This window comes from Hippoglossus stenolepis, chromosome 13 (genome assembly GCF_022539355.2).
Source record: "Hippoglossus stenolepis isolate QCI-W04-F060 chromosome 13, HSTE1.2, whole genome shotgun sequence".
NCBI lineage: Eukaryota > Metazoa > Chordata > Actinopteri > Pleuronectiformes > Pleuronectidae > Hippoglossus > Hippoglossus stenolepis.
Genome location: NC_061495.1, coordinates 6,787,488 through 6,814,616, shown reverse-complemented (window position 1 = coordinate 6,814,616; position 27,129 = coordinate 6,787,488). Strand labels below are relative to the sequence as shown.

The following is a 27,129-nucleotide window of genomic DNA, read 5'->3' as shown; positions in this document are numbered from 1 at the left end:
TGAGTCAAAAGCGGAAAAGAGACGATATCAGCATTTATTTCACTACATTAGCTCATTAGACTATAAGTGTTACAACCTTCTCTCTTCTATAAGATGGAGAACTATGCTGATTTAATCACTAATATCTGAAAACCTTCATATCATTGTACTCCGATAATCATTTACTTTGATGGTCACACACATGCCTACACACACACACACCCATTGGCCATTAAGTTTATATGTTGGGTAGTTCAGCAGGTGTTGCCGTGTTTGTCTTTGAAGTGAGAGCAGGTTTTTTTTCCCAGGACTGTGTCTGTCTCTTATCAGTTCTGCAGGAAATCACCAAACTGTGGCAGAAGCGTGTAAAGGCCTATTGTAGTGTAAAATGTATACATGGGCTGAAAAGGTCCACCTGATGATAGATAGATAGATAGATAGATAGATAGATAGATAGATAGATAGATAGATAGATAGATAGATAGATGATAGTGCTAATGGAGATATTGATAATATAACACTAGTAACCGAGGCAGAGTATAGAAGCCAAATATGAATACAGATTTAGAGATAAATAGCTGAAGCAATACAAAGTTGTGCATTAGACCTACAAAGCCTGTAAAATGATGGTACAGCAGATGTAAGTGTATTTAAATTTACATACATTTGTATATATCTTTGGCTGTAAAATGCACTGTTGCAAGTAATTTATCTGAAATGTATATAAGCTGTGTGGGTTTTGTGTCACCCGGTCGTACTTTGTTTGTGCGGCTGTACGGTTCTGCGAGCAGGGAGAATAAGTTTGCTCTCTGTCAGTTTACTGCTCCGTTATCTGCTCCGTGGTGTGGTGATGAGCCATAATAGCAGCAAACCAGCGATAAGAGCTGCAGGGTTTCTGTCAACCTTAGCAGGCCATAAAAACCTAATGAACACTTAGTTGTAAAATGATGAATTTCATTGTGTCCCTAAAGTGAGATGACGTAATTAAGGCGATATAGTTGTAAAATGTCTGTCTGAGTGTGAACGACATGCTTGTGAACATAGATAGGCAGTGTGAGAAAGCTCAAACTTAATCACACCTGTGGCAGGTCAGTAAGATAACAGAGAGACAGAAAGTAAAAGAGCAGGCAAGAAATAAAGAATCACACATTAGTCATACACTAAATAAGACTGTAAGTGTGCAAGAAAATATTGTAGAAGTATTACCTCTAAACCCCCTGCAGGATTCTAATATGACTACAATTTCCGTACAATAATATATATATCTTTTGTTGCTATTGTACTATACTTTAAGTATATTGGAGCTCCATGGATTAAGCCTTGAGTAGAAAGAATAGGCTACACCCAGCCCCTGTCCTGCAGGGCTGTGGCCAATCACAGGGGAGCAGACTTTATAGCTCTATTGAGGGTTTTCCAGTACACTGTGTGTGTGTGTGTGTGTGTGTGTGTGTGTGTGTGTGTGTGTGTGTGTGTGTGTGTGTGTGTGTGTGTGTGTGTGTGTGTGTGTGTGTGTGGTGTTTTCTACTCGCATGGCAGAAGTGGAGTGGGTCAGACAGAAGACATTTCTTCAGGGGAGAGGAGTGATGATAGAGGTTTAACCAAACTTCCAAAGCTCACACAGAAACTAGAGATAGAGTTTAAAGTTTATTTCTTGAGTCCACTTAATATTTTGCATATACAATAACAAAAGATCAGTTTCTGGTAGATTAACCTCAGCTGTTCGGTGGAGATTTCTTTGGACGCAGTGACTTCCATCATGGAGAAATCCAGGAACTTTTGCATTGACGCGCTGCTGGCGCACGACGCGGAGCAGAGGACGGACAGCGACGGTGCGTCCCCGGGCTTGTACAGCAGGAGCCCCGGCGACAGTCCGCGGTCAACCCGCGGCTCCGAGACGCCCTCCCCGCATCCAAACCCGATCAACTCCTCTCCAGCTCCCCCGGGACTCCTGCACAAATCCCAGCTCTTCAATTTGTCCCAGCCGGGATTCACTGCTCTGCACCAAGGGGGTCTCTTCGGAATGCACCCGGGCTCCATGTACCCTCTGGCGGCCTTCGGAGGCCAGCACCCCGCCTTCATATACCCCGGCTTTACGCAGCTGATGCAGCCGTACGCGGAGCAGCACAAGGGGGCCAGCATGACGGGGACTCTGCCGCTGGAGCCCTGGATCAGAGCCGGGTTCATGATTCCCAGATTTGGAGAATATGGAGGTGAGAAACTACAGCATTAATGTCAAGATAATATGTATAAATTTACATCAAATTAAAAAAGGAAATTTAATATATCAGGTTATATATAGTAAATAGTATGTTATAGAATGATTAGGCCTATATGATAAATATATACTAAATCTATATGCAGCGTCTTTTTTATTTGGATGAAGCTGCTTTTTCTTTTCATCCAATTCATTAAGAAATTCCTTAAAATATAAGTTAAGTCTTAATGGCTATTTGACCCAAAGATCTTTAAAAATCAGGATACAGGAGCTACATTTCACGTTAGACCTGATTAAAATAAAACAGATCATTTGATTCATGTTTCCATTTAAATTAATTTCTTTAAATTGCACCAAGACTATACATGTTTTTTTGTTGTTGTTTCTTTTGACAAGTTTCTGTCCAGTTGTTACAAGTTGGCCACCAACACGTTCATGTTCATGTTTTAAGGCCTCCTTTAATACCTGTGTTTAGATCTTGGTGTCCAAAGAACCGTGACATTGAGCTGCTGTGTCGCTTAAGGACAATCTCTCTCGTAAAAATAACGTGCAACATTTATGACAAAGGTAACACTTGACGTAGACCTACCACTTAATCAATTGATAACATTTATGGTGTTTTCATTAAGGTAATGGACCTCTGCGATGGTTTATTACTCCTTCAAAGCAATATCCTCTCACCACGACCTCACATCAGGGCAATAAATGTTAACGAACACAGATAGACAGGCAGGAAGACAGACAGGCAGGTAGGTAGGTGGGTAGGCCTGTGGCATCCAAACAATGAACTGGAAAACAAACTGGAACAGTGTGAGGTGTTGTGGTCCAGATATGTTCCTTCTTTTTACTTACTTCCACCGACAGGCTGCTGCAGGCCTCTTTCTCTTATAGGCCCACAATTCATCACAACAGTAAAATGACTATCGTGTTCTTATAGAAACAGGTGATAATAAAAAAATGCAAATAATGATAAGTACATAGAATAACTGCCACCCTCTGTTTTCCGCCCCTCTCAGTTCCAGGCCAGGCAGGTTTGTTGGGGAAGTGTCGGAGGCCCAGGACAGCGTTCACCAGTCAGCAGCTGCTGCAATTAGAAAACCAGTTCAAGCTCAACAAGTACCTGTCCAGGCCTAAACGCTTCGAGGTGGCCACTTCGCTAATGCTGACTGAGACTCAGGTGAGCCACAAACACACACACACACACACACACACACACACACACACACACACACACACACACACACACACACACACACACACACACACACACACACACACACACACACACACACACACACACACACACACACCATAAGGCTGTGAATAAGAGTAAACATTGGATTCTTGCAGCTAAATTTAGGAAAATGCAAAAATAGAAAAACCCTGGTTTCCATCCTTCCCATTATATTAGTTTTATTTAAAAAAAAACACATCTGGCTTTTGCTGTCCAGCTAAGACAAGATCTGTTGGCACCTCAACGAAGGCTTATTGTTTCTCTCCTAAAATAAACTGAAGTTCACCAGATGATGGTTTTATTACAATGCACAACTTCCAGCTCACTCATTTCCCTTATAAGGGCATTTGAACACCAATATTTCATCCATCACATATATGGGCACAGGGGGAAAGTGGGAAAATAGTGCTAATGTTTTATGCGACTTTGATGAAACAACAGTTTAATAGACCTAAATATGAACTCAAGTGTGATCTCCAGTGTCCCCCAGGATATGTTCAAGCTTACTCTCCACCATTCTTAATGTTCTTAATCTTGTTTTCTTCCACCAGGTTAAGATCTGGTTCCAGAACAGACGTATGAAGTGGAAGAGAAGCCGCAAAGCCAAGGAACAAGCAGCCCTGACTTCCCCACTGACTGATGCGGAGAGAAATGGGATGGATATGCACAGTGCAAAGCCTCAGGGGGACTCGCACAGCTCCAGCCTTGAAGATGAAGAAGAGCTAGAAGGGGAGGATGATGATGAAAAAGAGGAGATGGAGGTGCTGAGGGCAGGATCTGCAGGTTTCATGAGGCACGCCGTAGGAGGAACAGGGAAATACAGCACTTATTCACAGGAGGAGCTGGAGGAGGGAGGCCCAAGAACGAGAAGTGGGGTTTTCCCATAGCGTTGAAGTCCTGCATGCTTTTATTGCATGTGTTTTTATGTTTATTACTCTTGAGAAGACAATACACAATGCAATCAGGAGCACAAACATGGTTCGCATGGAAAGGATCATTCATTTTTTACAGCCTGACCCATAGAAACATATTTTTATCTGTCGCTCCTGATATAGCAGAAAAGGACGTTGACATCTGCACTTAGGCTGATGAAATCAAACCGGGATGACGCCGTCTTTGTGCACCTGGAGATTTAATGGTTCAGTGGCCACTTATGAGACTTCAGAATCAAAAATATTTCCAATAGGTTTATGGTGTGCATGATTTGCCTGTGTTTTACAAACAAAAGCTGTAAACTGCAATAAACCCATTAATACATGAATGTACATGTACTGATAATGTATGAATAGGGGGTGGCGGCACTTTTATGGAAGGGAGAGGTTGAAAAGACGTAAAACTTTACTTGGAGCTGTTGTAAGGAGTGTCAGTGTTACATTGTTATCAGGGCTTCCTGGTCTGTTACAAATACTGGACACATATTTGACTAATATTGACTTGGATTTACAGGCAATACTAAGGTAAAGTTTTATGGCATTATAATTGGTATGACAAGAAAAATGCTACTCAGGTTATTGTTGTACTTTTTTTATGGCTATATGGTCATGGATTTGTGTTTATTAATATCGAGCTCTTTGTTTTGTATTATCTGTGAAACTGCATGCTATATTTAGTTGAAGACACACACACACACACACACACACACACACACACACACACACACACACACACACACACACACACACACACGGAAATGCTTGCATGTACTGTATGGAAAATGACGTTTACTGTTGATAAGGCAATTTCCCTGTATTTTGTAAACTACTCTTATATTACGCATGGTGTTGTCAAGTTAATTTAAAATGATAGAATTTAATATATTTCACCTGTGCAACACTAGAGGTTTTTGTGAAGGGGATTGTTTAAAAAAAAATAAATTTGATATCATGAGTGTGTTTTTGAGTCTAAATAGTTCAGACTGTGAAAGTGAATGACAATGTGTGTAATTCATAAATGTATTTTATTTTATTTTAATTGATTGGTAAGGATTAGCCTACCTCCTGGTTCCTGGGACACTTCCTGAGTCTTGTACATCCCATCACAGTTTCTCAACAACTCACACAACCTGTAAATCTTGGTAAATAGTTTAGTGTTTTTTTTCTGAAAGCCTTTTCGCGAATGTCCCTCCGCGGCTGCAGTCGTCACTATAGCGACGGACACTACTCGTTGCCAGGGAAACGCAATGGCCGTCAAACATAAACAGCGAGCTCAAATCGTGGCAGCAGCAGCAGCTCGTAGAGGCACTTCCGGTGGCAACAGAAACTGCCACTGATTTGTAAAGGCAGCTGCCGCGGGTAACTACCTCTGTTTGTGACTTACTCAGGGAGACTGGGACCAGTTTGTGAACGTTTACTTACTTTATATTATTGTGACAAGTGGAAACTTCGCTGCATTACCATCTGTACATTCCTGTATTTCCACATGTATATTTATGTAGCCTATAGTCAATGGAACATGATGCTTAATGACTGAAACTGGAACCAGGCTTTCTTTTCAATGAGTTACATAAACAGACTCAAATTTGTTATGACTTAACTCCTCTGTCTGAAATGATGATGGTGAGAAGCTGTTATTAATGTAGCATTAGCCAAATAATGCCTTGTGAACTTCAAAGATTTTTTAATATCAAAGTCACTTTAACCCAGTCCTTACTACAATACCTTTGCCATCTTTGACACATGTAAAACCTGCTGTGTCTGTTATTGCAGCTCTGTGGCCCATATTATTAACAGTCACCATCACTGACACTGCCTCCAAACAGTGTGGCAGCAGAAGCAGATGCCAAACAGCATTGCATCAAAGGCAGCTGTCTTTAAACAGCGTGGCCTCAAAGGCAGCTGCCTTTTCACACCAGTGGCAGTTTATGTTGACACCGGAAGTGTCTCTACGAGCTACCGCTGCCACGACTTGAGCTTGCCCCTCACTGAGCACCTGTTGCTATCGGTGGTTTCGTGTTGAAAAGCAGAAACGAAGTTGTCAGACTTTATTGTTTGACGTTTGAAAGAAGGTAAGAACGAGTCAGTGCGTGAGACCAGCTGTTTCCAGTGACGTTAGTTTGTGTAAAGTTACAAACGCTTACCACAGTAACCGTCAGGACGACGCTGACAGCTGAGCTCCATGTTGTCTGATGAGTAGATGTGTCAGTGTCTCGTCTCTCTTCACAGGCATGTTGGCCGAGGCTCGAGGTCCAGACCTCCAGGGTTCAGGTGCACCACGGCACCCCCCCACCGCCGGAGAGGACACCAAGGTAACTGAAGAGAAGCTGTTTGGCATCTTTAATAACTTTGTACCAGATGTTTATTCAAGTTAATCTGAACCTGCGTTTTATATTTGATCACTTTGTTTCCCTCCAATGAGCCACTACAGTTGATTTATCATAAATCTGTCTTTGTCTTTCCTCTCTGTCTATTTATTACTTATATAATAAAATAAATAAATAGGTAGGTTGCTACTACAGGGACAATTTTAGGGAATATGGACCATAAATGTGCATCATAAATGAAGTAAATATTTGTCTATTTTAAATGTCCTTAAACAGGAGGGCTACAGCGTTTCTCAATAGCCAGTGTGTACTCGCCAGCACTGTAATAACACTGACATGTTCATTTGTGCATTAATCATCAGTTGTTGCTGACGTAATGGAACATAGGCACAAAATATGCAGATTTATTTGTGTGTGATCTCATCCATTCCTACTGGTCGGTTCCACAATATAATGGATGTTTGAGCTCTACAGTGAGCATTACATACTTACTTTATTTCATCTATTATACTATGAGTCTTTATAACAAGTCGTTTATCACTTTTATTTTTCCAAAATTCAAACGTTTTGCATTCCCCACCTGGCAGGATCCTAGGAATCACCACAGACAACAGGGAGGGGAGCGCCAGCGACGTATTTCCAGCAGAAGAATCGGCTTCTTAGGGTTGGAAACGAGGCCAGAGCTGCTCTGGGAGGACTGGGACCTGGGAAAAGACTTCACCAAAACATTAGTGTTAAAGAACACTCATAATAAGATACAGAGGCTACACCTGAGGTTTCACAAACGCACACAGACACACCCATGTATACACATATAAGCTTCACACAGACACATGTATTATGTGCTGTGAAGATAATGTGAACACTAGAGATTTGATTGGAATCCACTGGCTAACACAAACCCGTTTTTTCCCCTTACAGGCCTCCGGAGTCCAAGTTCTTCACCATCCTCTGTCCCCAGATAATCTTTCTCAGCCCAGGGATGTCTTTCTCCATCCTTATCACCTTTAGACCACTACAGAGGGTAATTTACCAAATTTAACACCACTTAAACTCACATATATTCTGAATATGATGTGCTACAGGACTTTGAAATCCAATGAATTATACCTTATATTCTTAAATCGCAGACCTCATAATCAACTTTGTCGGCTCACCATCAAGGATGTTCAATGATCTCAATGTCCATTTCATGACTTCTGTCTGTTTTTTCTGTTCAACTTTCCCGGACAGTATGACTATGAGGACAGCATTGGGTTTCAGAGTAAAGAGGGCAGCGTGGTAGTACGCCTCCGGGCCCCCATTCCCCGTCTTGCCTTAGAGGTTCCTGACTCTGTGCTGCTGCCACTTTGTGCTGTTCAGCACTCCTCACATATCACTTTCCCACTCAAAAATGCAAGGTACGTACGCGTATATTAACATGTATGTAGATATGTGTGTGTTTGGGGAAACTTAGAACTTTACTTTTCTCTTTTACATTAATCCCTTACTCTGCTCTTCTTATTTTGTGTCTTACCCATTTTCTGCATACTCCTCTTCTCCCAGTAAACTCCAGACTTCCTTCCAGTGGGCGTGTGGTGCACCGTTCCAGTTGAGCCCTGACCACGGCCTGTTGAAGCCTGGTCAGGAGTGTCACATCACTGTGGTGTTCCGGCCACAAGAGGCACTGGTGCACCGGCAACAGGCTTCCTGCAGGTTTGGAGAGGAAGAGGACAAGGAAGAGAGCTGCTGCACCGTGCTGCTGCAGGGATTAGGTATTTTAACTAGTAGCCCAGACAGGACTTGATATGTATAATAGATGCATAGATCTTGGTGTGTGTGGTTGAATGGATTTGAAAGGTTATGAATTGAACTTACTATCTTTGACAACAGAGGTAGATGTGTAAAACACAAACTATATCATCTTTACCTAAACAAATACTTGGGAGCACAATTTGTGACATAAATGTAATTGCTTCATCCACAACCGAAATCTATGCATTAGACTGCAGCTTGATTTCAATGCGATGGCTGGTTGGTTGCACCAGTAATGTAAAATTGATAAAACAAACAAGACCTGCATGTTTATGAAAATGCCTTGTATCTATCGTGGTGGAAATTGGTCAATAAACGAGATTCCGAGACAAGTTGTGACTTATAGGCTGCATCCTGAATGTGTACGAGAGGAAATAGTGTTATGTATGCTGAGGGTGTTTTGTCAGTCAGCTGAGTTCTTCGAACAAAGGATAAACACAGTTCAACCAGAGTGCAGCAAAGGTCACTAAAGAGTTCAGGTGACCTCAGGATCAGCTTCTGCAAGACATGAATAGACAATGGGCTCACATGCTAGACAGTGGGTGCACCATCAAGTTTATGTCGAGTTGTACCCTAGTTGGAAATGTCTGCTGTAAGCATAAACTAAGACGTTATTAAGTAAATTTACATTACAATATAACAAATTTGAGCAAAGACACATGTTCCATAGTTGTACTTACAGCTTCATTTTTAATATGTTGACAATATGTGAACCACTTGGGATGCAGGAATGAATACTTGCTCACTAGGAATTTGTCTTGCCTCTTCTTTTAGCCAAATACCCATATCTTCAGCTGAGAAATCCTGCGGCCAAAGAGGAGAAAGAACAGGGGGCTCCAGTGGTGCACTTTGGTTCTGTGGCTATCGGCCAAAGTTTGCAGAAACACTTTGATATCTTCAACCCCTCTGCTGTGAGTAGCACACACAGATGCACCAATGCATCCAGTGTCCACACTTTGTGACCTTCAACCCCCCCTCTTCCCTTCTTTTACTCCCTTGTCCAGGTAACCTCATCTTTCTCTCTGTCACGTCTACCTGGCGGGGTGCCTTTGTTGGGGTCAGAATTCATCTGTGATGTCACCGGGGGTGAAGTGGCGCCCGGTGGATCCCTACGAGCTACAGTCACCTTTTCTCCTGCTGTGGTGGATACTGTTTCGGTTGAGTACCTATCTCTGAAATGCAGAGGGGCACTTAATGAAGACCAGCTTAAACTCACTGGAAGCTGTATAGGTAAGGGACCCACAATAAGGCACACACATACACAATCGAAAAAATACATTGTTTAGAAAAGACAGATAAACGTGTGCCACACAGGCGTATACTTTAACTTCTTAAAAATCAAACAGGAAGAGCATTTTAAACACAGAACTTAGAAGTACATACAAATGAATAAACATATTTAATTTTGTCACTATAGGTCCTAAACTTTCATTGTCCACCTCTGTGTTGGACTTTGGCTGCGTTGAGGACGGAGAAGCAGGCATACAAACAGTGGAGCTGGTTAATTCTTCTCCTGTCGAGGCCGTGTACCAATGGGACCTTGACTGTAGTGGGAATAGTGTGTTCAGTATCCAGCCTGCAAGTGGCACTGTTCAGCCACACAGCCAAACCACTCTGACGGCAGTCTACAGGCCCACACAGCCCATCGCACACCACAGGAGAGTGGCGTGTGTCATACTGCACCGGGTAAGAACCAACATGCAGCTGTATACACTCAGAACACAGACAGACAAATAATCAAGACCACCTCTCTATCTACCTAATCCTCCCTCTAGGACCCTCTGTTTCTTGACCTGATTGGAACCTGCCACTCAGAGCTCCAGAAACCAGCCATACTGAAACCTGAACACCTGGTTTTGTACAAGTTTCACTGGTACCGCAGACAGAGCCCAACAGACACTCTCTGTGCCATGGAGCAAGAACCTAGTGTAGATCAGCAGGATCAACACTGCACCCTGGAGGAGGTAAAGTGCCACTGACAGATATGCAGATGTGTGTATTTAAATGTCTTAAAGTTACAGATGTCACTTGTAGAGGGCACAGTGCAGGTTTATTCGTGTCTCTGTGACTCTGACTCGCTCTCTGTGTCGTCTTCTTGCAGCCAAATCAGAGGCCAGACAGTTCTGCTGTTGTGCTCAAAACTCCCATGGAGGAATTCTACCAGTCTTGCTTGGGGTGCATTGATCCCCTCTCCTCCAGTTCTTCATCGTCTCCACACGTGTCTGTGTCGCCAAGAGAGCTGCTATTTAATCACAAAATGTCCTCCTCCTTCTTGTCAACTTCATCCGCTACTTCTCAGTCTGTCTCCATCACCAACTACACAAGGGGGAAGCTCAGGTACGACTTCCTGCCTCGGACTGTGGCTTCTAAATATTACATTACCAACATACATATTTTTTATCTGTGTGAAACTTGACTGAGAATAACTGTTTTACGGTTTTCCGTGCTCGGCCTGGTTTCTCTTCCAGCCTGGTGTGGACTGATGCCCAAGACTCTCAATTCACTGTCTCTCCCTCATCATGTGACCTGGCTCCACTGAAGTCCACCTCATTCAGAGTGACCTATGACCCCAAGCAGCTCAACGCTTTTCACGGAGCGCAACTGGAGTGCTTTGCATTCTATAAAATGGTACGGAAAAAATATATATTCTATACTACAGTAAATTTCGATCATAACAAGCAAAGATGCTTTTTTGAGTTTATATGTCAAAAAACTGTGTTCTTTAAAGTTTGACTTATGTTTTGCCCTCACAATCTTGATGCTCCAGGATGATCATCACATCGGTGAGCGAGTGCTGTGTCCGCCATGGTGTGTGACAGTGAGAGTCATCGGCCACTCCTTTCATCCTGGCAAAGAACACTTCATCCCATGCTGCTCTCTGAAGCCCCCTCAAGTGGTGAGAAGTATTACAGTACCCCTTCTCATCTTTTTCTGTGTATTTTTATTTGTCCAACTAAAACTATACCATAAAATCAATACAGAAGGACTTTGTAACACTACTCTGGCTTGTTCTTCATTATAGGTCTTTCCAGGCATAAGTGCTGTTTCTTATCAGACGGCTCTTCTCCAGAACTGTGGAGAACTGCCCCTCACTTTCTGTCTGGACCTCAGCTCCAACCCTGCCCTGGCAGAATCAGTGTCTGTTGTTCCACACTGTGGTCTGATCCAACCTGGGCTTCACCAAATCTTCACCCTCAGAACGACTCCCACACGAGAGAGTCCCAAACAAGGTTTCTGTTTACAGCTGCAGCTCAATGCAGCTCAGCACAGACCCACTAAGGTACTTACTACACTTCATAGGGATACAGAGGTTCCCACTGAGACTCACAATACCGCTGATAATCACACTTGTTGCAGGTTTATCCATCTGTGTGCCTTTGTCTCCATCACCTTTAGGAGCTGACAGTTGTGAGTGTGGTGGAGAAGCTGTGTGTGTCTCTGGAAGGAGATGGCAGTTTATATTTTCAGCCAACAGCTGTGGGCTCACGAACACAACGCTCCCACCACATCAGGAATCTCAGCCGTCTACCTCTACGGTTGGTTTTTTGGAGCTGTTAGTCTGGTCCGTTATTTCTGGCATTTGTCAATGTATTGTTTGTAGTTTGGATTTATCCCAGCATCATTAATCTACAGCTGGATGTCTTTGATTGTCCTTCACGATAGGTTCCAATGGAGCATTCAAGAGCAGAACCAAGAGCTTATCTCTGTTGAACCAGATTCTGGTGAACTGCATCCCAATGAGATATTGGTGAGAGACTGAGAGAATCAAAGATACGGTGCAGGGAGACAGTACTTTGCAACTTTTTGAAAACATTTACTGAGCAGTTTTCTTCTTTAATTTTTATTACAGATCCAGACATGGTCCTTCAGTCCGCTGGCAAAGAAAACATACACACTCAAACCTATTCTCACCTTCTGGCCGAGCCGGACTGATGGAGCAAACAAGTCCCTCCTCACACTTACAGTGGAGGGAATGGGCTCCAAAGGCTTCATAGAGGTAGGACTGTCATTGTTGTTTTTGTAGTTTTATGCTTTTGTATGTATTGTTATTGCACATCAATTTTCAAAACTAGAATGGCAATCAGTAGAGAATAAACCTCCACCAAGGCCCAACAGTCCCCTTACCTTCAATCAGGCTGCACCAAATTTCCCACACTCATAGATATCAGTTCCCTAAAAAAAAAATCTTAAAAATTCATGAATTATTGTCTGAGAAAACGGTGACAATATAGAAAAATGCGCTCGAAATGTTAAAGTAAGTAAATCAATTCTGGGATCTTATTTTTGTACAATCTTACTTGCAAACAAACAAAGGAACAAACAGGGGTGAAAGCATAACCTCCTTGGCCGAGGTAAAAATTAAAATAGGTGTTCAGCTCACATTTGGAACATGAATTGTCCTTGAAGAGAACAGAACCAAGCAGCGTGTGCATGTTTGTTTCCTCACCAGGCAGAAAAAGCCGTCCTGGATGTGGAGGAGACGCTCGTTGGAAATTACCGGTCATTTGAAATTCCTCTGGTGAACAACAGCCCCTGTTCTGTGTCCTTTCAACTCTCGGTGCAGCAGACACTTCAGGATGAGGAACTCGTTTCTGATCCTGAGACTGAGCCATGTGGTATTCTCATTTATTTTTGGGTTCAATTTGTGTACATGCATGCTGTCCATCGTCAAGTAGTTGGAAAGGTTAATGAGACGTCCTTATTGTTGAGCCTCTCTGGCGTAGGTGTAACAAAAAGAGTGCTGACCAGGACTAAGACAGAAGTTGAACCACTGATTCACACTAAATACATTTGTCCCCTTTAGCTCTACAGCTGGACTGTGAGAGAGGAATCATCGCCTCACGCTGCACGATGCTGCTTCAATCTACGTTCAGACCACACAGACGAGGCCAGTACTTGTGGAAGATCAGCTACCAGACAACGGAAGCCAGTGGTAGATAGAAGACACTCAAACATTAACTCTACAGACCTGAATATATCCTGCATGTGCTTCCTATTATTTATTCATACTTACTGCTTCCTCCCTTCCTGTGTTCATCTCTCCTCTCAGGGTTAGTGTCAACCCGTCCAAAGGCCGTGTGTGAAGTGCGAGCGAAGGGTGTGTTCCCCACACTGCAGGTGACTGATGTGTGCGGTGGTGGGAGTTTGGGCACACTCAGCAAGATGCATCTCTGGAAACTGTTCTCATTGGACAGCCTCAACATGCACCTGCTGTCCAACACCTCCTCTGCAGAACTCATTTATAGAACCCCCACCAAGCACAGGTTAGGAGCAGAATGTGGAAGAAACACTGAAGTTGTCTGTTAATTTGACTTAAATAAAATAAAATATAATAAACAACAGTAAAACAAATTTCTTGGATTACTTTTAGTAGAATATAAATCTCGTACATACAGTACATTGTCATGTTATGGTGTCTACATTGCTTTGTTTCCTCTTCTGATCCCCAGTCTACGCAGTGGTCCTTCCACCTTCACCAAAGCCATGTTGGATTTCAACTTCAGTGCCGCTCCCATTAGTTCAGAGCCCTCAACCTTTAGGCTGATGTTTCACAACCCTGGTTCCGTCCCTGTCGACTGGTGAGTGAGCAAACCACAGACTCCAGAGGACACAGTCATCCACAATGAAAGATATCTGCATTTAAAATGATTGTCATGTTTGTAAAAAATAATTAAATGTATGCAGTGTAACAGAGTTAGCTTCCTGCATACTCCTGGTGACTGTGAATCAGAGTTTGTTAGTGGTCATTTTAATAGGTTTTCTACAAATCTCTGTCCCAATGACCCCTGGTTGAATAATTCACGGCTCTTGCTCTTCACTATCAGGGCGTTCTTGTTTCCAGAGGACCAGCAGATAGAGTTGGACTACTGGGCAGAGACAGGAGTGTTCAGCAGCACTGAGCTGTCCCAGATGAAGGTAGGTACAAGAAGGCAGTTTTCTGAATATTAAATATCACTTTTTTGATTAAAATTAATTGAGGCGCAGATATTTTTACTTACAAAATACAGCAACAAAGCTCAAATATCTCTTAATCTTTTTAATCTTTTCAACAGGTTCAAAATAACCGTCTGTTCAGCATTTCTCCTCGTTCTGCAACTTTGCAGCCTGGCCAGCAGAGGGCAGTACTCTTCAGCTACAGGTAAGAGATTGAAGAACAAGACATGGCTCAGACTGTTGAGTGGTTTGGTAACATCGGCAACAACAATTATGCTTTACTGCATTTATTGAATTATTTTGACTCTGACAAAAATTCCCTATAAAGTGATCAAAATATGTCTTTTTAGACGAATGCATCTCTTCTATGTATTAGGAATGACACTAGTTATGTGATATCAAAATAATTGTTACCTTTTCCTTCACAGTCATGACTTGGTTGGGACGAATCGGTTTGCTGTTGTGTTAAAACTCTGTAATGGCAGAGAGATCTTGGTGAGACACAACTCTAGATAACTGTGCATGGGGCTTACAGTTATTCAACCCCAACAACACACCAGTACCATTGTTTGACATTAATGATATTATCACATTTTAAATCAAGTCCTTTGTGACATTTATTCTTTATCTTCTGTTGCAGTATTGGTGCTGCTTTTTTAGTTATTTTAGTCCTTTAGCTGTCGTAGAAAAGTAGTAACTTAATTTACTATGGATGGTGAACTCTTCGTAGTTTTAACTTCATATACTTGTGTTTTCACAGCTCAACCTACAGGGGGTGACAGTGGAGAGAGACAGACCGTATCTCCACTTTGCCTTCAAAAGACACGTCTTCACCTCTATGACTATTGGAGACTGCAGTCCCCCGAGGCAGGTGTGTGTCCAATCTCTCTCACATTAAGTCCATATGAGTGGCCTGTTCACTGTGAACTAAAAAACATGTTACATTATGGTTAATAGCTACAATATTTATGTATTAACTTATATTCAGTTGAACAGCTTCCACAGGTTTCTCCAGCTACTTAACCTGCAGCTCAAATATATTTGTTTCTGTAGTCTAATGCTTGTTGATATTACAATTGAATCTTCTGTAAACATCTAGAGAAAAACCAAAGTGTCTCTGCTTTTTTAAATCTGTGTCTGTCCTGCAGGGGTATGTAATATACAATGCGGGCTCAGTGCCAGTCCATTATGAAGTGGACACCGCTGTGCTGTCGCAGCTACAGATCGACAACTTTAACCATCCAGTGCTGCGCTGCCTCAGTCCCGAGGGAGAGGTCCCTGCTGGGAAGACGGCCGTGCTGGAATGGATCTTTTCTCCACTGGAGGCTAAGATGTACCATGTGAGTCGCACTGGGTCTGCTCTCTGTTGTCCTGTTACTAGTGTCCCTTCAAAACTGCTGTCGTGGTTTATCCAGCTTTAACTGTAGGCACCAAATATTGTAATATCAAGAAAATATCTAGACACCACAGTGTTTCTACTTTTTGGTTTTCAGCCCACAATGTCCCTGAATGTCCAATCTCCATTTGCAATTTTGATTGTTTCCAATTTGTGTATCATTAGATGGACGTCCCTATCCACATCCAGGATGGGGACTCGACACTGGTGAGGTTTGAGGGATGTGGGTTTGATACTCCAACACTGGGCTCCTCAAACACATTAAACTGCAGTGATACTAAGGAATCTGCGCCCTGTGTCCAGAGGCTGCCGTTCCCAGGACAGGTGAGAGCCACTCTGAACAGTTAAATACGACTCTGCCCACTTTCCTCCACGGAGCTGTTTGATTATGAAAATCCCTCAAATCATGTTTTAATTTCAAATCAATTGGATTCTGCTCATTGCCACCAGTTTGTCCCTCATTGTATCATCATCATCATCATCTGTGTGTGTGTGTGTGTGTGTGTGTGTGTGTGTGTGTGTGTGTGTGTGTGTGTGTGGTGTAGTTGGTTTTTCTGTCTGCAGACAGTGTCTCACTGGGCGACGTCCCTGTCTGCTCACAAGCCTCAAGAACCCTCTTCCTCACCAATGTGTCTCGCACAGACACTGTCCACTACACATGGGACCTTCCCCAGCAGGGCAACCAGCAGGTACAGGAAGAATTCCTCCATTTGGAGCCTGTGTATAATCGTTTATGTATCTGTGTAAGTTAGACCTAGTCAGCAAGAAATGAGCACTTACACCGTTCTTGTATTACTCCTGAGAGCCATGTATGTGTCATATAGCAGTGATGTCATCTTTTCTTTCTATGATTAGCTTGAAAAGACTGACATAAAAATAAGCTTTTGTATAAATGTGTCCGGTGACTTGAGCATAAGGGACTGACGAGGTCTGAGTGTGTATGTTGTGTCAGGTTCTGCAGATCCGTCCAGAGCGAGGCATTCTGAGTCCAGGGGAGGTTAATCTTTGTGTTGTCACCTTCATTTCCACCAAGTTCCCCACTGTTTATCAACCGGATCTCATCTGTCAGGTACCACAGTAATAAGAGTGAGGATGTAAAGTTGCATCAAGCTGAATAAGTGTTACATTTGTGAACTTTTTTTGGAACACTATAGTTTTAAGTCACATTTTCCAAGATGACCAGTTTGTTCCTCTCCCGTCCACCTCAGGCTTTTCAGGAAGTCGCACTGACGCGATATCAAAAAGATCTGCAGCATTTGGAGGAAGAGAGACGGAAAGAGCGAGATGAATTCACCATCACTGACCAGAAGCTTTCAGTAAGCCAAAGAGATCTGATCCATAAGGTTGTTCTTCAAAATGTCAATGATGTAACAGCCTTCCTCGGTGTAGTCACGGTTTTCTTTGTCTTGTTACAGGAGCCTGTGGCAGCGTCATTAAGGAAAGAGTCACCATTCAGGAAATATAAGGTGCCCTTCATTTCCTGCCCTGTGTATGAATATCATACTAATCAATTTAATTCACCGACATGCAGAACAAACAAATGTCACGAATGTTATGTGGAATGTTCTCTCCCCTCCAGACTCTTCCTCCTATCTGTGCCAGTAGAGGTTGTGAAACAGCGGGTGCAATGTGTTCGAGAGTCGAGCGGCGGGCACAGCAAGAAATGGCAAAAATACCGAGGCAGCCCGAACCACCTCAGCCTGTTCTGTTGCATCTGGAGGTTACAGCACACTCCCATGGGCTCCTGGAGTATAACACACGCTTTCCTGACCAGCTCAATAAGCTTCATAGGTAACATCTTTGACTGTACAGGCTTAAATCACCAAGAAAAACCCGGAATATATTTCATTCAGAAATCTTTTTATATATGCTGACCTAATCATTTTTTTGTCTCCGGTGTCCTCCTCAGGTGCCTCCAGTCAGTTGAGCCCCAGAAACCTGAAAGTACTTCTGGTACGCTGCCCCCGCCATCACACAGCCCAGAGAAGGACACCTTTGTGCACATTCTCACCACTCTGCTATGGTAACACCTTGATCACGCTAAAAGAATTATTCTCTTTACTCACAGTCTGGTAAAGCATAATTATTTATGTAAGCTAGAAGCTGGTTTGTACCCGTTATTGATTCAAACATCAATTAAGTTGTTCTATCCTGTCATCTGAACTAGAGAAGCAGCAGCATCCTTTGCTGATTTGAGATTAAATAAGATGCTTACAGTACCAGGTATTCCTAGTTGGTCTCCCATCCAAGTACTAACCAGGCCCGACTCTGCTTAGCTTCCGAGATCATATGTGTCCAGAGTGGTATAGCCGTAAGCAATAAGAGCTCATGTACACAGGCTCTTTATACAGGTCAAAACACGACAGTCCTCATTATTATCAAATTTATACTCCTGTAAAGTTCAACAAATCCAAGACCAAATTGGACAGATGGGGCGAGCATAACGTTTATTAATGTATTTCCCTCCCTCTTCCTTTTCCAGGAACATAGTCGATGATTCAGCCTTCGCTCAGTCTCTGTTCACTGTGGCCTGCAAGCCCGTCGACTACCAGCCGGCAGAAACGACTCCCTCTCACTGCCCCCCATCTTCTCCCTGCCTGAATGAACAGCGCGGCACGGTGGACAGGGCAGGGACGACACTGCTCGGAACACGGGACAAACAACACACTGAACGTGCGCCTGTGGACGTGAGCAGAGATGTTTTGCTGAACACCTTCCAGAACATGATGATGGAAGCTGTCAGAGGAGAGCTTGGTCTCACAGAACACCCACGCTCCGTTATCTCGCCACCTGTTTCCACCAGGTGAAGACCGACTCATTGTGCACACACACACACACTTGCAGTAGCTCTGGCGGCGCTACTTCTTTCCATGATTTGTTTGCATGAATCAGAAGTTAAATATTATGTGTGTTTCATTAGGACTGGGAGGACGTCCAGAGCCACGTTTGAGGAGAACAGCTAAAGGGAAACAGTGGGGACTTAGTTTCACCATCTACCCAACACCCTAGAGACCCGTCTGTTTATTGTTTTCATTGAAATCGTTATTTTTTTCCCACAATCCTGTTGGGACATACTATTTGTGAACAAAAGTTGGGCCTACACGTGTAGCCAAAGCCTGACCACATGTCTTCTTTGCTCTGGACACAAAGTAGAGCTTCCAGAACTCGGTCTCCCAGGGTGCTTCATCTTCACACCTCGGTGTAAAACCTGCCCCTGGACACAACTTTTATCCACTATTGGTCACCATGACGTCACCAGGCCAATAAAAGCCCAGTTCCCCCTCTTTTCTGACTTCTCCAGGAAGAGAAGTGGGTTCTCTCTCTTTCTTATCACCTCTCCAGGAGGCGTAGATGCCGCTCCCTAACCAAGCTCTTCCAACCATCAAGCAGGCCTGCCTGAAGAAGACTGCTAAAACCTTCCAAAAGGCAGCGACGCGAGAGCCTGCCTAAGAACTCAAGCACGAGCTGCTTCTACACGGCGTCTTGCCAGCAGAACAACAGGAGCCACAAATCAGCAAGACCACTTCACTGCTGAAATATCATCATTAACCCACAGACCCGACAGTGATCTACTGTATACTAGTATATCACTAGTAGTAGTATACTAGTAGATCACTGTTTGCAGTGCTGCCAACAACATGCTGCAAACATCCATTTATTCCTCCACTACCTAAAATAATTGAGATATATGATTCCAGTGTTTCTCAGTGCTGCTCTCATTCAGTCTGATAAATAGCTGCCACGGTTACCCATTACCTATTTTTATGACAGTTTATCTCTGAAATGAAACCATGGATCCAAAACATGAAGTGAGGCAATTTATGTTCCACCTTCATACATCAAAATAAAGCATATTCCTTGTCACAGATTTGTACATCTCATGTACGTCTCATTTTGAGTTTAATCATTTCATACTCGTTTTTTTTGCCCCAACAAAAACAGGTGCAAACAGTACAACAGGGCCAAGAAAAATATAGAAGCAACAACAATGTTTCACAATATTTACACAATACGTCCATTGAACAACATAATTAAGTCATAGCAGAACATAAATAATCAAGAATTATTTGTCAAAGATTTTGCTCCTTGAATTGGTGGTTAGGTCAGGAAGCATTACTCATAACATGAATGCTACACTCAGTCATAAGGTGCAAATCAAAGATGTACAGTCACTCATATGCTCAGGGAGGTAGTTTTCCAGCTGCTCACACTGTTAAGAGCTGGGTTAGGATTTTATTCATCTTCATCTTTATTTAAAGTCTTTTGATTGAGGAAAATGACACATATCCAGCCTCTGCTTTCACTCAGTAAGACAGCTTTGATACAAGATACCTTGTAGACTCTTTTTACTTTGATGCTCAAAATAAGGCAGCTTGTTTCATAAAATGACAAAAACTAAGGGCACATGGGAAGAAATAAAAAATAGATCACTCAGTTACATTATATCTGGGTTATTGGGCTTTTAAATCCAATGAGTTGAAGCCATTTCACGCTAAAACTTGTATCTTCTTGATGTTTCTGTCCCGTTCTGTGCAAGGCTGGTTGATTGGTACAGTTACACATCAACCATTTAAAGTCAGTGAAGAAGCTCTGGTTGAAGCTGCACTGAGCTTGTGAGGTGACTGACATCAGCGGTTGAACTTGAAAATAGTGGGAAAGATCTTGTTTTGTAGATATTGGATCTGCTCCTTCTGAGTTCTCAGCTTCTCCAGTTCAAAGTGAGGGATCTGTTAGAGAAGAACAGAGGTTGTTGATGAGTGGAGACGAAAAATGAGGATGTTTATGGATGAATAAGTTAAATATGTAAAAATACAGCCCAGTTTGGTGATGAACACATACCTGCACCACCTCATAGCCCATCCTGCGGAGGTGTCTCCTCTTTGTGGCTTCCTTCCCCAGCAGGTGCTGTGTGTTGCTGCAGAAACGGCCTTTACCGTCTAAACACAGAGCCATCCTGCACAGAAACAAAATAATGATATCATCCATCCATCAACTGCACTGCTTGTGCTTTGAGGGCTGTGCTTGGATATGGATGTCTTATAGTCTTAATATCTTATTATCTGCACCATGGAAGTTATGTTTTCGCCCCCGTCTGTTTGTTTATTTGTAAGTAGGATTATGCAAAATCTACTGAATTTCCAATTTCCACAAACTTTGATGGACAGATGCAAAAAGAGGCAGATTAAGGAATTTATTTTCACTTTCTGTGACATTGCAAGATCAGGTTTTTTTATATATTTTAACCAATTTCCCAGGGAATCATTCCTGGATCTTGAAGAAAAGAAATCAGGCATATGTGTGTGCAATTTTGTGTGGCTTGATTGAATTTATGTTGGGCCTTGTAGCCAGTCTCCTACCTCCTGTCAGTGCGATCCCACTGAGGAAGAGGCAGAACATACCCGTCCTCATCCAGGCATATCTCCACATCTTGGGAAGAAGAGTGAAACAAAACCATATCCATGAGTACACCAGTAACAACAAGGAACATGTGGTTTATTCAGGTTAGCTACTGGCGTCATGAGCCACTTTGTTCATTAGTTTTGAATCTTAAAGAGATTCACCTTAAAATGTTCCAATAAAGCCGTTTTTACCTATAGTGTATCCACTTGGAGTTACGATTGTGGTTGAGTAGAACTTCCCCCCCAGCAGCCGTCTGAGTGGCCCTCTGACGAGTTTGTACATGAGACTGTCCATCGGTGTCTCAAAGGCCTGGTCCACAGAGGAGAACCTCTTCACATGGAGGAAGGAGGGCAGTTTGGGACCCTGATGAAGACGACATCGAGGAAAATTATCACTTATCTGACTCAATCTTTTAACAACATGAAACTCCATTGCTTATTATTAATTCAGCAATGTAATCTTAGTGGATAGGACCCATAGAGAACCCTTCTTAAGTTGTGTGATGCTCACCCAGTAGTGTTTACACTCTAATGAGGTGGAGAGATGGAGCTGTGTCAGTTGTGCCAGTGCCTTCCTGTCCAGTGGGTCCCCCTGTGCTGTGGGACGGACAAGGACAGGTTACCTCACACACATTTACCCATTACATACACACTACATGACATACAAATTACATTACATACACACTACACGTACATCACATTACATACACAGACATGCTAAACAGCCACATGCTGTAAATCAGTAGCTTTTATGGCATTTTTCTATGAAAACAGTAAAACAACTATGATTTGTACTCCACTAAACTTAGTACAAATACTATGAACATATACAGACAGTGTGTATGTGAATGTTTGTCCTGACATGTGACAGAGTGTCTCTCTCATACGAGCCCTGTCGTTACCTTGCAGCCTCTGCAGGAAGTAGGGACTGAAGACTATGGATGTGTAGTTGAGTGGGAAGCGTTCCAGGTGGATGCAGGCGTGCAGCACCTCTATCAGCGAGCGAGGCTGGAACTGGGAAAACCTTGTTGATAGAATGCTCTCAAGCTTCTGGAACATCTGACTGGAACACTGAGGGTGAAGGGGAGATACATTAGAACGTACTCTTCTTCTCTAGTGATGTAAAACTGAGGTGTTGGCCTTAACTTTAGGAGAGAATATGAATTTATGTGTCAGTTATTTAAAAAACTGAGTTCTCTGAATCATCTTGCACACGATGCATCAATGATACATCTTCATTTAGAGTTAATTTCTAAGCCCTCTGCTGTAGTTTATCCAAGGACGTAGACGAAGACATGTTGAACTTACGAACCCAATAAGATAAGCAGCTAGTGAGATATGCATTCAAGTGGGGTTTGGGTTTGTTCAGCACCTGAGGCAGGTAGTTGAGTCTCCCCATGGCGACCGTCTGCTTGGCTATCTGAAGAGTTGTGTGTCTCTCGGCATGACGCACAAAGTTCTCAGCCACAGCCTCAAAGATCGGCTCGGAGCGGCACCTCATTTGTAGACAATACTCCATGACGGTACTGATCAGCTCTGGATCGCACTCTCCCAGCCTCCCTAAAACAAACACACACACAAACACACACACACAAGGCCCAGCACTTCATGATTAATGTTTTGCCCCTTCTTACATTTTTGTGCCACAGAAAGGACACACATATTTGTGACTAAAACGAAAAAAGACTTGAAGAATGAAACATTATCAGAGTCAAACAACCAATGAACCCAAGTCAGTCCCACCTGGCAGGTGTTTCTCCATAGCAGCCAGGAGCTCTGCATGATGCTGTCCCAGGATCATCAGGGCAGAGAGAACCTTCATTATTTCATCGTCGCTGAAAACACTGAAGAGCTGCGATGCCCTGTGAATCAGCCTCAGCACCAGGGAAATGTTCTGTGGAAACAAAATGTTATCATCAGTCTTATGTCCTCTCCTAACACTTCACTTACAACAGATACTGTATGTATAGATTTCGGATGTGTAAAGTAAAATAAAAGATCATTTCATTCAAAACAATTATAGGGTGAATCTAAATGAGCTTGTGATGTTCAGAAATGTGTCAGTAGAAGCTGAAATGAGAAATAAACTGAGCAGCAGCTGCTCTTCCTACCTGTCTCTGCTGTAACTTCAGCAGGGACTGCAGGACTTCACTGACTTGACTGGCTTTCAGTCGGTGCACCAGCCTCTGTGTGTGTCTGTGCAAAGTGGACAGCATGGACGTCTGCCGCTGGCTGGCAGGGTCGTAGCACAGAGCCAGGAGGGAGTAGACCCTGACGGCCTCATCAGGAGACACAGCATCCTCTTCTACAGCCGCACCTATGGAGTTCAGGACCTCTGTCACCACCGCTGACTGGCGGCCCTCCAGGTTGTGGGCCACCTCGCCCAGGTGGCAGAGCTGTGCCACCCCGATGTCCCCGTTGCAGAGGAGACGCAGGCACTCTTGTATCAGCCGCTGGACGACAGGGCTCTGGGCTCCCAAGCCAAACTCAGCACATGATCCAAGTAAAGTGGCCAGTCCCTCTGCCCTGTCCTTGCTGGGGGAGTCTGCCAGTCTGGAGCACAGCTCGGGGATCACATCCCCTTCAAACAGAGACTGGATGCTGACTCCTGCTGCAGCACTGCCCTGTTGTTTGATGTGGGGTCTGTATGGAGACAGGTGAGGAGCGGCTGCAGGGGGCGTGCGTCTTACAACCTGGTGCACGTCGTCTCCTCTCGCCGGCAGAGGCACTGGGGTGGGGACAGGGGCTGCACTCGCGACCGCTAAGTTCACGTACATGCTGTGATAAGGACGCACCGCCGTTACGCGAGGTTGTTGCACCACTACACCTCTGCCGGGCACATTGGCGCATCTTCCCCCTGAACTGTGACGAACCAGAGAGGGACTCAGTAAGGAGCACGCCGAGGTGTGATGACACGCAGCTCTCACTGACGAGGAGAGGCAGGAGACTGACTTCATTGTTGTTTATGTGACGTAACAGTGACTTCCTGCATGAGACAAGGACAGACGTCGTCAGGGACCTTTACGCACCGTGTGGTTCACTTTGCAACGTCAACACATCAGCTGCAGTAAAACAAAGATGCAGGAAAACTATAACACATCGCAGAAGAAGAAGAAGAAGCAGATGCACGTGAAAACTGGATGACAGCAACTTGACAATGAAAACACAGGTTTAAATCATGTTATCTGAAGTAAACCTGTGCGTAAAGCGACTTCAGCGCATGAATACAGTGAAGTGTGCCGGACTTACCGTCAGAGAGGCAGCGGGGTTGTGTGGAGGAGCAGCAGCATGTTACCGAACTCACCCTCAGCGTTTGGTAACATCCATGATGCGTTGTGTAAGCGACCCATGTGTTTACATGTGCTGCCGCCATGCGGTCAAAGTGCATACTGCAGGCTGGTCGCTATGTGTGTGAGTGTGTGTGTGTGTGTGTATATATAAATATATATATCATAACAACTTTTATTTGTATAACACAATATCTCACCTGCTTCTTGATTTTGCCGAGCCGTGCCATTCCAGACTGGTGTCCATACCACGGAGGTGAAACCAAAGAGTTGCTCTTTGTTGGTATAAAATATAAAAGTTTGTAAAATGTTTTAATTTATTAGATTTTTATATTATATTGTTGGAGTTGAAATTTCAATATTTTCATGCTCTTTTATATAAATGAAAAAAGACAAAAAACGTATACTGCAGGGATATAAATCTGTCAGTCGAACAGTTACAGCGCTGGTGTTCATCTCTTTACACCAATGATTGAGTCATAAAACTGTTTTAATGTTTGTTGTACATCAACTTGTGATTTCACACAAGTGTTAATGCAGCTAAACTTATAATTAAATGTAGGATAAAGCATTTGTTGTCTCTTGGCTTTATGTTATTTCCCCTTAAGTGTGAATTGCAATTGGAACTTTACCACGTTTAACTTATATAATGCTGTAGAATCAGTGCTTAGTTTTGAACAGCCACCACAAGATGGTGGTATTTACAAAGAAACTGGGCTGCCTCACAGCTCATATTGACTGAAGTCACAGCTGAGCTTCATTTCATCCACATTTAACAGAGGAAACAAGCTATGTGTGGGGATGCTTCAGTAATGACTGAGAAACAGCATTAACCATGTGCATCCTAAACAGACAGACAGGTAGAGCAGCACGATGAGGGTAATATACTGTAATGAGTCGCTCCCATTCAAATCACTGAAAATTACAACTTTATGTTTCACTGATAAAGAAGCTTTTATCTAAAATAAAAAATATAAAGTTTGAGGGGTTTTTGACATGTTTTTCCCTTGAGTTGATTATATAAGTTAAGTTGGAATCAAGGTCACAGCTCATTTTTAAGTGTTTTAAAACTGTTGTTCTACGAGCAAAAAAAATGTTCCTGAAACATAAACAAGTTTTTTACGAGTAGAAATTCTGATATTAGAGAGTAAAAAGGTCAATATCAGTATGTGCTTCTATAAAAAAGAAAAAAATCTGTTCTGAGTGTGTGTGGCTGGTGAGACACAGAGTGTATGAGGGTTGATCCAGAAGTCACCTCCTTCTATCTCCAAGACCATCTGTGTGTGTGTGTGTGTGTGTGTGTGTGTGTGTGTGTGTGTGTGTGTGTGTGTGTATGTTACCCATCTGGTCCCCCTCTATCTCTTTGCAAACAACACCACCAGCCCTCTGGACATGAGCTGGACGGAGAAGAAAGAGTAAAAATACCCAGGGCTTTCAAATGGTGAGCAGGGCAGACTTAGATAAGATCTGTTATAATAAAGTTACTGTTCTGCCGGTAATGCTGATGAATCACACTGAATAGTCACTGTGTGCGTGTGTGTGTGTCTGCGTGTGTGAGGGAAGTGAAAGAATGAGGAAAAAAATGATATCTGATTTGATTTCTTATAAAGCACCCAATGGAAATATTTACATTTTTGTTGCTGTAGTAAGTCTTTAAATAAACACCATGACTTCCTCAACCAAATATTCATGGTTTCAAGCAACGCAAATTCAAAAATACCTTTCTAGAGTTAAATACACCTTTTGAATTTGCTTTAGACAATGGACATTAAAACAAGTTTGTCGGAAACACACACACACACACATTGATCTATGCTGTGTACCCACAAACACAGTGTGTGAGAACAACACCACATCTTCCTTTGGCCTAATCTAATCTAATAATCAAAAGCTCAGCGGCTGTCTCCCCGTCTGGCCCAAGTGATTTGGATTAAAAATAACTAATTCCAACTGGGCGACTTAACTGAGAAATTAGGAAAGTGTGCCGGATCATTGTGTCGACACTTGAGTGTTTGAAACGTGACAGATGTTAAAGTGGTTATCCAGCAGCACGCCACTGCTTCAGCACCGGGTTAAGATCAAAACTTATATTGAATCAATAAAAGACTCATTATGTTTTCATAAACTCTGTCACGTCTGCTTTAGTTTAAAAAGGCTCATTAGCCTCAGAGGGGTTGATGTCATACACTGTAAAAAAAAACCACTGAATGGGTCACAGCCTACGTGCCACCTAGAACAGCTTCTTTTGTTAATCACACACATTAAAGGTCAGACTGCCAAAAAACTCGGCCTGGGCAGTGGTGGAATATACAATGATGGTGATGATGATGATGATGATGATGATGATGATGATGATGATGATGATGATGATGATGATGATGAAGATGATGGTTTTATTGTTGATTAGGAAGATGGTTGCACTGAGGATTGTGGTAATTATATTATTATTGTCACATTGATGGGCACCTAGTTACTGGGCTTTCCATTGATCTCGGTCGTGGTAGGGTAGGGTAGGGTATGGAATGGTATCATATGATGAATCCTATGTGTACCCATGATATCTAATTTAATGATCTACAAAAAATGGCCACAACATGTTTTTTCCCTTGTAAAACATTTGCAGAGCTGATCC

General features: G+C 43.0%; 3 protein-coding genes and 1 pseudogene across 4 annotated transcripts; 2 read left to right on the top strand and 2 right to left on the bottom strand.

Annotated features, from left to right (window-relative positions):
- The first annotated feature begins 1,566 nt into the window (after positions 1-1,566).
- LOC118120292 (motor neuron and pancreas homeobox protein 1-like) lies at positions 1,567-5,069 on the top strand. Its single transcript, XM_035175091.2, has 3 exons — positions 1,567-2,189; positions 3,211-3,371; positions 3,980-5,069. Exons 1-3 carry the CDS (start codon positions 1,736-1,738, stop codon positions 4,313-4,315), a joined length of 951 nt encoding a protein of 316 aa, XP_035030982.1. The 5' UTR covers positions 1,567-1,735; the 3' UTR covers positions 4,316-5,069.
- Positions 5,070-6,311: 1,242 nt separating this feature from the next.
- Positions 6,312-19,673, top strand: cfap65 (cilia and flagella associated protein 65). The gene is made up of 35 exons (XM_035175085.2): positions 6,312-6,432; positions 6,590-6,672; positions 7,275-7,462; positions 7,609-7,711; positions 7,921-8,087; positions 8,233-8,441; positions 9,256-9,392; positions 9,486-9,711; positions 9,899-10,167; positions 10,257-10,445; positions 10,583-10,818; positions 10,950-11,109; positions 11,249-11,377; positions 11,504-11,761; positions 11,878-12,017; positions 12,145-12,229; positions 12,332-12,478; positions 12,932-13,097; positions 13,286-13,414; positions 13,532-13,745; positions 13,932-14,060; positions 14,307-14,397; positions 14,535-14,620; positions 14,844-14,910; positions 15,176-15,286; positions 15,564-15,755; positions 15,977-16,135; positions 16,357-16,500; positions 16,764-16,880; positions 17,020-17,127; positions 17,227-17,277; positions 17,391-17,602; positions 17,721-17,834; positions 18,294-18,614; positions 18,732-19,673. Exons 2-35 carry the CDS (start codon positions 6,592-6,594, stop codon positions 18,772-18,774), a joined length of 5,178 nt encoding a protein of 1,725 aa, XP_035030976.2. The 5' UTR covers positions 6,312-6,432; positions 6,590-6,591; the 3' UTR covers positions 18,775-19,673.
- Positions 18,020-18,128, bottom strand: LOC118120585 (annotated as a pseudogene).
- Positions 19,673-24,609, bottom strand: LOC118120290 (FAST kinase domain-containing protein 3, mitochondrial). Of its 2 annotated transcripts, none has more exons than XM_035175088.2 (10): positions 24,460-24,609; positions 23,322-24,272; positions 22,954-23,104; positions 22,583-22,770; positions 22,113-22,281; positions 21,722-21,807; positions 21,403-21,574; positions 21,169-21,238; positions 20,651-20,765; positions 19,673-20,538 (listed from the first exon to the last, which is right to left on the bottom strand). In XM_035175088.2, exons 2-10 carry the CDS (start codon positions 24,165-24,167, stop codon positions 20,440-20,442), a joined length of 1,896 nt encoding a protein of 631 aa, XP_035030979.2. In that variant the 5' UTR covers positions 24,168-24,272; positions 24,460-24,609; the 3' UTR covers positions 19,673-20,439. The 2 variants fall into 2 exon arrangements, with proteins under 2 accessions (XP_035030979.2, XP_035030977.2); XM_035175086.2 differs by having other exon boundaries at positions 23,322-24,196.
- Positions 24,610-27,129: the final 2,520 nt, after the last annotated feature.